Source organism: Entelurus aequoreus, linkage group LG16, assembly GCF_033978785.1.
Source record: "Entelurus aequoreus isolate RoL-2023_Sb linkage group LG16, RoL_Eaeq_v1.1, whole genome shotgun sequence".
NCBI lineage: Eukaryota > Metazoa > Chordata > Actinopteri > Syngnathiformes > Syngnathidae > Entelurus > Entelurus aequoreus.
Window position 1 is genome coordinate 10,495,173 of NC_084746.1, and position 13,338 is coordinate 10,508,510.

A 13,338-nucleotide genomic window follows, 5' to 3' on the forward strand; every position below is an offset into this window, starting at 1 on the left:
AATCTTTTACAAGACTGAGTGTGGCTTTTTGTTCTTTCCAAGAAGAGCCTTTGTGAGGTTTCCATCCATCCATTTTCTACCGCTTGTCCCATTCTGAGCCTATCTCAGTTGCATTCGGGCGGAAGGCGGGGTACACCCTGGACAAGTCGCCACGTCATCACAGGGCCAACACAGATAGACAGACAACATTCACACACTAGGGCTTAGTGTTACCAATCAACCTATCCCCAGGTGCATGTCTTTGGAGGTGGGAGGAAGCCGGAGTACCCGGAGGGAACCCACGCAGTCTCGGAGAGAACATGCAAACTCCACACAGAAAGATCCCGAGGGCAGGATCGAACCCAGGACCTTCGTATAGTGAGGCAGACGCACTAACCCCTCCTCCACCGTGCTGCCTTTGTGAGGTTTGGTCTTCCCAGATGTCTCTCAGTGTTGCCACACCAATCTTGCCTTTATGGATATTCTCCAGTACGTTTGGAAGGACAGAATTGTCTGCAGATTTAAGACGAGCAGTAAACAAATGAAGAGTTTTTATTGCCGTGCTGTGTGTACCGGACAGGACAGCAGAGTTATGGGTGGTAGGACGGCCATCCTCTGCACTTGTTCCTTTAGACCCGGCTGAATTATGAGCTGACGTCCATATGTGTGAGGCTAAGTCTGTTTTTATGAGGAGAGGGATCTCAACACGGTCTCAACCCCCACCCCCAGAGTCCGTCGCGTATTAAAGCCTGTTGTCTTTCGTGCATTTGCCGCTTTTGCATTTTTGCCGCCGTCTGACCCCTCAATTACGTGTTTTTCATTGCCAGCTCTCCTATTAACTCACGTCTTTATGGCCCTCCGCTGTCGCCATTTCTCTTACAAAGAAGCGTACTGTTCCAAGTTGGTACATTGTGTTATGATAAGCGTGGCCAGTAGATGGCAGCCACACCTAAGCGATACATGTGGGCTCCAGGTTGACGCCTGTACAGGTTAGCGAGCGAGCCCTAAAATGTGATTGTGAGAATATAGAACATTACACAAGGCAGTCAATAATCCTTCAACATTTATTAGTACGACTTTGGTGAGCTACCAAGGATGGATTGTTGGCGCATTACGGCTACCATAGTCAGACGTACTGTGCTTCAACATACCGGTATTATTATGGTGGTTTCTATAAGGATCCCAAAATGGCACCTATTAGGAGACATACTATCTGGCATTTTATTTTGACCAATTATGCAAAACCAACTTTTCCTACTGCTGATGTGTATTTGGGATCTACATAAATCCCGAAAATGTGCGCCATTGTCTTCAGTGCCAGCTGTCCTCTTGTTGTAAGGCATTCGTCTTTCCGCTGTCGCCATTTCTCTTACAAAGAAGCGTACAGTTCCAACTCGGTACATTGTGTTATGATAAGTGTGGCCAGTAGATGGCAGTCAGACGTAAGCGATACATGTGGTGCTCCAGGTTGACACCTGTTGTTCAATAAGTGACGCTAGCAAGTACAGGTTAGCGAGCGAGCCCAAAAATGTAATATTTCATTGAGGATATAGAACATTACACACGGCAGTCAATAATCCTTCAGCATTCATTAGTACGACTTTGGTGAGCTACCAAGGATGGATTGTTGGCGCACTACGGCTACCATAGTCAGACGTACTGTGCTTCAACATACCGGTATTATTATGGTTTGTTTATAAGGACCCCAAAATGGCACCTATCGGGAGACATTATCTGGCCTTTTGTTTGGCAATATTATGCAAAAACGACTTTTTGATGGGTTGTCGGAGCATTACAGCTACCATAGTCAGACGTACTGTGCTTCAACATACCGTTATTATTATGGTGTTTCTGTAAGGACCCCAAAATGGCACCATTTAGGAGACATAATCTGCCGTTTTGTTTGGCAATATTATGCAAAAACAACTTTTTGATGGATTGTCGGAGCATTACAGCTACCATAGTCAGACGTACTGTGCTTCAACATACCGATATTATTATGGTATTTGTGTAAGGACCCCAAAATGGCACCAATTAGGAGACATAATCTGGCGTTCTGTTTGGCAATATTATGCAAAAACAACTTTTTGATGGATTGTCGGAGCATTAGAGCTACCATAGTCAGACGTACTGTGCTTCAACATATCGATATTATTATGGTATTTCTGTAAGGACCCCAAAATGGCACCAATTAGGAGACATAATCTGGCGTTCTGTTTGGCAATATTATGCAAAAACAACTTTTTGATGGATTGTCGGAGCATTAGAGCTACCATAGTCAGACGTACTGTGCTCCAACATACCGATATTATTATGGTATTTCTGTAAGGACCTCAAAATGGCATCAATTAGGAGACATAATCTGCCGTTTTGTTTGGCAATATTATGCAAAAACAACTTTTTGATGGATTGTCGGAGCATTAGAGCTACCATAGTCAGACGTACTGTGCTTCAACATACCGATATTATGGTATTTCTGTAAGGACCCCAAATTGGCACCAATTAGGAGACATAATCTGGCGTTCTGTTTGGCAATATTATGCAAAAACAACTTTTTGATGGATTGTCGGAGCATTAGAGCTACCATAGTCAGACGTACTGTGCTCCAACATACCGATATTATTATGGTATTTCTGTAAGGACCCCAAAATGGCATCAATTAGGAGACATAATCTGCCGTTTTGTTTGGCAATATTATGCAAAAACAACTTTTTGATGGATTGTCGGAGCATTAGAGCTACCATAGTCAGACGTACTGTGCTCCAACATACCGATATTATTATGGTATTTCTGTAAGGACCTCAAAATGGCATCAATTAGGAGACATAATCTGCCGTTTTGTTTGGCAATATTATGCAAAAACAACTTTTTGATGGATTGTCGGAGCATTAGAGCTACCATAGTCAGACGTACTGTGCTTCAACATACCGATATTATTATGGTATTTCTGTAAGGACCCCAAAATGGCACCAATTAGGAGACATAATCTGCAGTTTTGTTTGGCAATATTATGCAAAAACAACTTTTTGATGGATGGTCTGGGCATCACAGCTACCATAGTCAGACGTACTGTGCTTCAACATACCAATATTATTATGGTATTTCTGTAAGGACCCCAAAATGGCACCAATTAGGACACATAATTTGCCGTTTTGTATGGCAATTATATGCAAAAACAACTTTTTGATGGATTGTCGGAGCATTAGAGCTACCATAGTCAGAAGTACTGTGCTTTAACCTACCGGTATTATAATGGTGTTTCTATAAAGACCCCAAAATGGCACCTATTAGGAGACATTTTGACGTTTTAGACGTTCTAACTTATATATCTGTCAGTAGATTCGCTATGGAAGCGCTAAAAACTACCGGTACAACAAAGATGACGGGGAGAAGACGCTGTCAAAGTGGAGCCAGGTAAATAAAACGGCGCATCATGAAGAGACGGTCAGAAAGCGGCTTGAAGAACATCCTCTAGGCAACATTTGGACCAAACAACCACCACTACACGTTATGTAGACCGCAAGGAAGTCTTTTAATTGGGAAAAAAATGTAATAATAATGTAAGCCTATGTATGAAAATAGACCTGAATAGACCCGCTCATCTGCAGTGCACCTTACAATCCGGTGCGCCCTATGGTCCGGAAAATACAGTGATTAAAATGAAATATTTAACCCTCTGGAGACTTTATATTTTAATGATCTTCAAATCCAAACAGGACATGAAATTAATTATATTTTTGAAGGGCCTAAAAGAAGTTTGGATTCATATTTATGTTTTACCTTTTTATTACTGAAATTTCTCAACAAACTTCAGTTTGAAACACAAATATTTATTTCACCCTTGTGAAGTATGTTTTGATACAATAATGTCGCAGGTTTAAATTTTTAAAACAACTCATGTTACGTTTATAATGCAAACTTTGACATCGTTTGATCAAAAACGCCTTCAAAAAAATTGAAAAAAAACCAAGCTGTGCTGTCAAATGGTTATTTTTAAAAATCAGATTCATTACACTTTTGAATTTGGATTACTCGTGATTAATCACAAGTTATTGCTCGCTTAGATAATTTCAAGTAAAGAGACACCAATATTTTGACACAAATGAATAATTGTATATACTGTAAGTTATCACACAATTTGTTTGCTTGCAGTTCAGGTTGCCCTGGTTACGATCCACTGCTGCTTACAAAGCGGTCTTTGATCTTATCGAGCAAAATGCGGACATCTTGTAAATCTCCACTGTGTGCGATGGAATGCGTCGTAGAGGTGTCGGTTTCTCAGATCTGGACAGCCACGGGAAGGGCCTTATCAGGACCCGGAATCTACGAGCAGAGAGGGGGCAAACCTGACACCGCTCCAAGCACCTTTTTTTGTTTGAACTGTTTGTGACCCAGTGCAGCTGCTGCATAATGAGACCCCTCCCCTTAGAAGCAGCTGTAGCTATGTAATCGGGGGATGCCCAAATAAATGGTGAGGCGCGGAACTCTTTCCTCAGAGCGCGGGGCGACATTGTACGAGGGCGCAGGTCCACGCGCTCTCCTCATGAGCTAAATTGAATCCTGTCTCTGTTTGATTCCTTGCTTCTTGTCCTGTTTAATAGATAGTTCTGTGTTTCAACCTGACAGTGACAATTTGGACTTTATTATTAGTTTCTGTTATTTCCTGAACCAGCGCTCTTATTTTTGGTTTCCACTTCCCTCTTTTTGCCACCACCACTTCTCTTGTCTCAGCGCTGACTCCCTCACCTGTCCATGATTGGCACTCAGGACAAACATGTCCCTGGCTGCCAATCAGGATGGGTTTTTTTTGTCAACGCTGGAGAGGGCTGGATCCTTCTCGTTGTTTGCTCGAATGCTCGATAGCTTACCCTCTGCTGCCTGTGCACCGTGGCTTTATTTTGGTTAACAAAATGCATTCAACCTGCACGTCGCCTGCCGCCTGTGCACCCTGGGGTCCCACCATGGTCGGGACAATGAGTGCAATTTTATTATGAGAATGTCATCGAGTAACAAATGTATGGTTTCACTTGAATGCATGTCGTTTATTTGCTTAAAACGTGACATCTTAACTCAGGTTAGTCGTTTGCATACTAATTATTCCAGAGACCTTATTTGTTTGTACCCTTTTCTTTCCGAAAAACGTATGCGCCGTAGCTCGGCTGCCTCGACCCGCTCGTTGATATCGCCCCCACGTGATGTGACATGCATGGTGAATAGTTTTAGACATCATGCTGGGGGGTATTTTGTTACTTTTACTCAGTTTTATTCATAGTAAATCCTTCTTTTTGTAGACTTTTATAAAAATTTACCACGTGAGTTTGTGGCACCAATTAGGAGACATAATCAGGCGTTTTGTTCGGCAATATTATGCAAAAACAACTTTTTGATGGATTGTCGGAGCATTAGAGCTACCATAGTCAGACGTACTGTGCTTCAACCTACCGGTATTGTTATGGTGTTTCTATAAGGACCCCAAAATGGCACCTATTAGGAGACTTTCAGACGTTCTAACTTATATATCTGTCAGTAGTTTGTAAATACGCAAAAAAATTAAACTGTGGCGGAGAAAAAAAACGTGCAAAAATTCTGATTCCGTGGCACGATTGCGTTACGTAAAAGGTTTCGTTATATTGGACCGCGTGGTATAGAACGTAGGCCTTGTACATGCGTAAACAATTACAAATGTTTCTATGTGGAAATTAGGGCTGCAACTAACGATTAATTTGATAATCCATTAATCTGTCGATTATTACTTCGATTAATCGATTAATGATCGCATAAAAGAGACAAACTACATTTCTATCCTATCCAGTATTTTATTGAAAAAAAACCAGCATACTGGCACCATACTTATTTTGATTGTTTCTCAGCTGTTTGTACATGTTGCAGTTTATAAATAAAGGTTTATTAAAAAAAAAAAAAAAAAAAAAAAAATTTAAAAAAAATTAAAATATGCGCATAGCATAGATCCAACGAATCGATGACTAAATTAATCGGCAAGTATTTTAATAATCGATTTTAATCGATTAGTTGTTGCAGCCCTAGTGGAAATACATCGGATGTACTGTATGTGCGACGTGTCCTCAATGTGAAAAAGCAAAAATGGGTCATAATTATTCGTCGAAATAGACGGTTACAAAATAATTTTGTTGTGTATTTTTAATCCTGTGTAATTTTAATTGTGGATGTTAAATGCGCCATAAAAGGACTACAAATGGAAATGTAGCACATTGCTACATCTGGTGCTGAAGCCCCTTAAAATGCACTGTAATGTAATATTTAATGTAATGTAACATAATGTATTGATTTTTCGGAGATAGTAAATATTACAACACTCCCGCATTCCAATGATGTTCAAAGCAAGTGAGGATCTGAATGAATATTTTAATATTTGCTTTGTTTTTTTAACCAGTTCCTCCACGGTGCGCCATGTCACCTGTGAGTTGTCTGCCAACTGACAATAAACCTAAACAAAACACATGTATTTACATATGGTGCACTTTTAGTGACACTCTATTTGCGGTACGTATGGTCGTTATGGAGTAGCGCAGGCCTGGGCAATTATTTTGACTGGGGGGCCACATTTAGAGAAAAGAATGTGTCTGGGGGCCGGTATATCTATTTTTTAGGAACACTAATACAAAACGTTATGGCAGACCGCCTTAAAAAACATAATGGAATTTTACATTTTTCTATGAACGATAAAACACTGAATATTGAAAAAATATGAATGTCACACCCCCTTTCAATCGACATATTTTACAATCAAGTGAAACGCAGCAAAAATGCAGCAAAGAGTGAAATATGAACGCGAAGGGTACAAAATAAACCCACCTTCAATCGGATATATCTGATACAGCATTAAGCTTTATAACTTTGTTGTGAAAATCTCCTTCCGTGTCTGTGGAAACGCTCCCCGCCCACACTGCTTGGTGCCTCGTCTGAGCTGCTGTGACGTAGTTTGCCATAGTAACTAATTAGATGACCGTAGTAACTAATTAGATGACCATAGTAACTATTTAGATGACCATAGTAACTAATTAGATGACCATAGTAACTAATTAAATGGCCATACTAACTAATTAGATGACCATAATAACTAATTAGATGGCCATAGTAACTATTTAGTTGGCCATAGTAACTACTTTGATGGCCATAGTAACTAATTAGATGACCATAGTAGCTAATTAGATGGCCATAGTAACTAATTAGATGACCATAGTAACTAATTAAATGACCATAGTAACTAATTAGATGACCATAATAACTAATTAGATGGCCATAGTAACTATTTAGTTGACCATAGTAACTACTAAGATGGCCATAGTAACTAATTAGATGGCCATAGTAACTAATTATATGACCATAATAACTACTTAGATGGCAATAGTAACTAATTAGATGACCATAATAACTAATTAGATGACCATAGTAACTAATTAAATGGCCATAGTAACTAATTAGATGGCCATAGTAACTAATTAGATGACCATAGTAACTAATTCGATGACCATAATAACTAATTAGATGACCATAGTAACTAATTAAATGGCCATAGTAACTAATTAGATGACCATAATAACTAATTAGATGGCCATAGTAACTATTTAGTTGGCCATAGTAACTACTTAGATGGCCATAGTAACTAATTAGATGACCATAGTAACTAATTCGATGACCATAGTAACTAATTAAATGGCCATAGTAACTAATTAGATGACCATAATAACTAATTAGATGGCCATAGTAACTATTTAGTTGACCATAGTAACTAATTAGATGACCATAGTAACTAATTAGATGACCATAGTAACTAATTAGATGACCATAGTAACTAATTAAATGGCCATAGTAACTAATTAGATGACCATAATAACTAATTAGATGGCCATAGTAACTATTTAGTTGACCATAGTAACTACTAAGATGGCCATAGTAACTAATTAGATGACCATAGTAACTAATTAGATGGCCATAGTAACTAATTAGATGACCATAGTAACTAATTAAATGGCCATAGTAACTACTTAGATGGCCATAGTAACTAATTAGATGACCATAGTAACTAATTAGATGACCATAGTAACTAGTATATCATGCAAAAGCGCAGTTTCCAAACAATGAAGTACTTAGCATAGTTGAAGACTTCCGGTCATTAGAAAACATGACTGCACATCATAATGGCAGCTACACTTTACATCTTAAATGTCTAAAAAAAAGTGATTTGGGAATGTCCGGCGGGCCAGATTGAAAAGCTCAATACCAGTATGTTGAAGCACAGTACGTCTGACTATGGTAGCCGCATGTGGCCCCCGGGCCTTAATTTGCCCAGGTCTGGAGTAGCGTCTTGATACTCCAACATAACAGCAGACTACAATTACTTAGGCTAGAGCGCCAGTGAAGTGAAATGATGTGGAGCAACTATCATTGCGGCTTATGTCACGGTCCACTGGCAGAGAGTGACTCATGCAGACGCAGTGTAAGAAAGCAACACAGACTATTTTCAGTCACTTTCTTGTCTTAATCAACATGTATTAACGTTGTTCTCCGAGGGCAGACCTGGGCAAATTAATGCGGCTACCATAGTCAGACGTACTGTGCTTCAACGAGCTTTATAAATGGTTGCTTTATATAGGCTAGTAAGGTCAAGTTTTGTACCTGACAAGTTTGGGCTATCTTAGTTCTGCAGCCTTGATCAGAGGTGTCACGTGATGAAGGCTGCAGAAGCAATATAACCCAAACTTGTCAGGTACAAAACTTGACCTTACTAGCCTATATAAATCAACCTTATATAAATACACATTAGTAGGCTAAATTAACCTCTTCAACATATAAAGTATTGAGCTTTTCAATCTGGCCCGCCGGACATTCCCAAATACTTTATTTTAGATGTTTAAGATGTAAAGTGTAGCTGCCATTATGATGTGCAGTCATGTTTTATATTGACCGTAAGTCTTCAACTATACTAAGTATTTCAATGTCTGCACTTTTGCATGATATACTCGTTACTATGGTAATGTGATTAGTTATTATGGTCATCTATGATCATCTAATTAGTTACTATGGTCATCTAATTAGTTACTATGATCATCTAATGAGTTACTATGGTCATCTAATTGGTTACTATGGTCATCTAATTAGTTGCTATGGTAATCTAATTAGTTACTATGGTCATGTAATGAATATATCAGATTGTGGGCGGGGTTTTTACCCTTCACGTTCATATTTAGCTGTGTTTGTTGCATTGTTGTTGATAGTTAAATAAGTGGATGGAGAGGGGAAGTGACAGTCGTATGTTGTCAATATTCAGTATTTTATCCTTCATAGTTAATATTGTAACTCTTTATTTTTCATGTACATTCTGGGTGTTTCATTCAGTAAAAATAAAAAGTCTAATTCCTTTTCCCGTTTTTAAAGCGGTGTGTCATAATGTTTTTAGCTTCCAATCGGACATTCTTGTGAAGTTTTGTATTTGTGTTCCTAAAAATAGATATACCGGCCCCCAGACACATTTTTTTCTCTAAATTAGGCCGTCCGTGAGTCAAAATAATTTCCCCAGGCCTGCCCTAGGGGAAACCGGGTAACACACGGCACACTGACATTTTTTACTATAACAATCTACAAGGTTAATACAGTTCTCTTTCTTCCCCTCCACTTATCTGCTTTCTTTTGTATTTCAAGTTATCATGACATATATGTATTGTTGCATTCAAAACAATTGTATTGTTGATAATAGAGGTCATTATTATACATTATCAATAGTGATATTTCTATTGGTATTTGTATTGATCCATTTGTAGTGTAATAATGTTCATTGTCATTAATAGTTATTTCATTTTTTTCTCTAAATTTGGCCACCGTAGTCAAAATAATTTCCCCAGACCTGCCCTAGGGGAAACCGGGTAACACACTGACAAAACTTAACCTATTCATACTATAACAATCTAGGTTAATACAGTTCTCTTTCTTCCCTGCTTTCTTTTGTAATTCAAGTTATCATGACATATATGTATTGTTACATTTAAAAAAATTGTATTGTTGACAATAGAGGTCATTATTGTTATTATTCATTATCAATAGTGCTATTTTTTATTGGTATTTGTATTGATCCATGTGTAGTGTAATAATGTTCATTGTTCTGAGTCATTAATAGTAATTTCACTTTTTTCTATAAATTTGGCCGCCTGAGTCAAAATAATTTCCCAGGCCTGCCCTAGGGTAAACTGGGTAACACACAGCACACTGACAAAGCTTAACCTAAACTTACTATAACAATCTACAAGGTTAATACAGTTCTATTTCTTCCCCTCCATTTTTCTGCTTTCTTTTGTATTTCAAGTTATCATTATATATATATATGTATTGTTGCATTTAAAACAATTGTATTGTTGATAATAGAGGTCATTATTATACATTATCAATAGTGATATTTCTATTGGTATTTGTATTGATCCATTTGTAGTGTAATAATGTTCATTGTCATTTCTGAGTCATTTAATAGTTATTTCACTTACTACTTCTTTGATATCACTTTTACTATCATATTTGTACATATCCTATTTACTGATGCTGTTTTGTTGTTGTTGTCTCTTTGTCTTATCCCCCTTTTTTTCCCCGCAATTTCCCCCTGTGACTTCCTTTTGTTCTCTTTCTATCCCCTCCTGCTCCGGCCCGGCTGCACCAAATAATAATATAAATACATTTAATAAAGTCAAATATAAATAAGACAAGAAAAGTATCCCACACTTCTCTTTTGTAAAGTAAATGTTTACAGCAGATATCAACAATATGATTTGTCTGAGTAGTACTGTAATTTTAAAAAAATAGTAATTTTACAGTAAAATTTTGACAACTTATTAAGTTGCAATAATTTCACCTCAAAATGTAGTGTATATTACTGTAAATAGAAAAACAGTGCTGATGTTTTTATGGTTAAAAAAAAGGCAGCTCAGTTGCCAAAATTTTACTGTAAAATATATATATTTTTCAAATTTACAGTAAAAAAAACAAATGTACATTTTACTTTAAAATGTACTTCTTTTTTTTTTACTGTAAATAAAAAAAAAGCAATTTTACAGTAAAATCTGGGCAACTGAGCTGCCTTTTTTTAACCATAAAAACATCAGTGCTGTTTTTCTATTTACGTAAACAAATATATATATATGTATATTTTACTGTAAAATGTACTTCTTTTTTTTTTACTGTAAATAAAAAAAAAAACTATTTTACAGTAAAATTTTGGCAACTGAGCTGCCTTTTTTTTTTTTTACCATAAAAAAAATGTTAAGTTGCAATAATTTCACCTGAAAATGTAGTGTATATTACTGTTAATAGACAAACAGTACTGCTGATTTTATGGTACAAAAAAAGGCAGCTCAGTTGCCAAAATTTTACTGTAAAATTGCTTTTTTTTAATTTGCAGTAAAAAAAATAAAAATGTATATTTTACTGTAAAATGTACTTTTTTTTTTACTGTAAATTAAAAAAAAAAACAATTTTACAGTAAAAATTTGGCAACTGAGCTGCTTTTTTTTTAACCTTAAAAAAATGTGTTAAATTGCAATAATTTCACCTCAAAATGTAGTGTATATTACTGTAAATAGAAAAACAGTACTGCTGTTCTTATGGTACAAAAAAAGGCAGCTCAGTTGCCAAAATTTTACTGTAAAATTCATTTTTTTTATTTACAGTAAAAGAAAAAAAGTATATTTTAATAATACATTTTACTGTAAAATGTACTACTTTTTTTTACTGTAAATAAAAAAAAAAGCAATTTTACAGTAAACATTTGGCAACTGAGCTGCCTTTTTTTTAACCATAAAAAAATATGTTAAATTGCAATAATTTCACCTGAAAATGTAGTGTATATTACTGTAAAGAGAAAACCAGTACTGATGTTTTTATGGATAAAAAAAATATGATTTGTCTGAGTAGCCTGGACAGGATAAAATAAAAACATTTAAAAAAGGTTTCTCGTCTCGGTGGGTGTGCGGCATCTCCATTGTTCTAGTGGTACTGGAGTCGGAGTCGGCCCACTTGAGCCGTTAATCGCAGTCCGAAGTGCTCTGGCTAAATGAAAAAGACCTAATCCTGCATTAGCATGAATTTGCCTTCCATTTTTCTTGGCCGGGGATGTTTTCCCTGCCTCGCTCTCATTTTGGCTGACCTTGGTGTTTTGGGTTTGTGTGCCCGCAGAGTGCCTACCCCTGCTGAGTGAAGCCCCGCCCCCGCCCACGCCTCCGCCTGTCTCCGAGCAGCCCGGCGGCGGGACCATGCGTCTGCACGGCACAGGTGGAGCGCTCGCCCGTTCCGGGAGGCCCATCCCTGGGCTGTGTCTACTACTACTGCCTCTCTTCATGCTGCTCCTCCAAGGCGTGCATGGAGCACTCGGTATGTCTTCTGTCCTTCATGTCCTTCCTCATTATCTGGTGACTTTTTCCACTCGGGCAAAGTGAGAAGAACTGTGTAGTACAAAACTCCAAAACTAGTGAAGTTGTCACGTTGTGTAAATGGTAAATAAAAAGAGAATACAACAAATCCTTTTCAACTTATATTCAATTGAATAGACTGCAAAGACAAGATACTTAACGCTCAAACTGGTAAACGTTGTTATTTTTTGCAAATATTAGCTCATTTGGAATTTTGTTTCCAAAAGGTTTAGGTTTAGTGTTAATACATCCACACAATAAACTACAGATGTTTTTTGGTTTAGGTTTAGTGTTAATACATCCACACAATAAACTACAGATGGTTTTTTTTGGTTTATGTTTAGTGTTAATACATCCACACAATGAACTACAGATGTTTTTTTTTTTTTGGTTTATGTTTAGTGTTAATACATCCACACAATAAACTACAAATGTTTTTTTTTTGGTTTAGGTTTAATGTTAGTACATCCACACAATAAACTACAGGTGTTTTTTGGTTTAGGTTTAGTGTTAATACATCCACACAATAAACTACAAATTTTGTTTTTTTGGTTTAGATTTAATGTTAGTACATCCACACAATAAACTACAGGTGTTTTTTGGTTTAGGTTTAGTGTTAATACATCCACACAATAAACTACAGATGTTTTTTTTTGTTTTAGGTTTAGTGTTAATACATCCACACAATAAACTACAGATGTTTTATTTTTTTGGTTTAGGTTTAGTGTTAAGACATCCACACAATAAACTACACATGTTTTTTGGTTTAGGTTTAGTGTTAATACATCCATAAAATAAACTACATATGTTTCTTTTTGGTTTAGGTTTAGTGTTAATACATCCACACAATAAACTACAGATGTTTTTTTTTCTTTTAGGTTTAGTGTTAATACATCAAAACAAACTACAGATGTTTTTGTTTTGTTTAGGT

At 36.9% G+C, this 13,338-nt stretch overlaps 1 protein-coding gene across 1 annotated transcript in view; it reads left to right on the forward strand.

Moving 5' to 3' along the window:
* LOC133630591 (receptor-type tyrosine-protein phosphatase S-like) overlaps positions 1–13,338 on the forward strand; it is a 375,093-nt gene that overhangs the window by 79,831 nt on the left and 281,924 nt on the right. The window contains exon 2 of the mRNA XM_062022176.1: positions 12,175–12,369. Within this exon, the coding sequence (XP_061878160.1) occupies positions 12,252–12,369 (118 nt within the window). The 5' untranslated portion in view covers positions 12,175–12,251. The remainder of the gene's footprint in view (positions 1–12,174; positions 12,370–13,338) is intronic.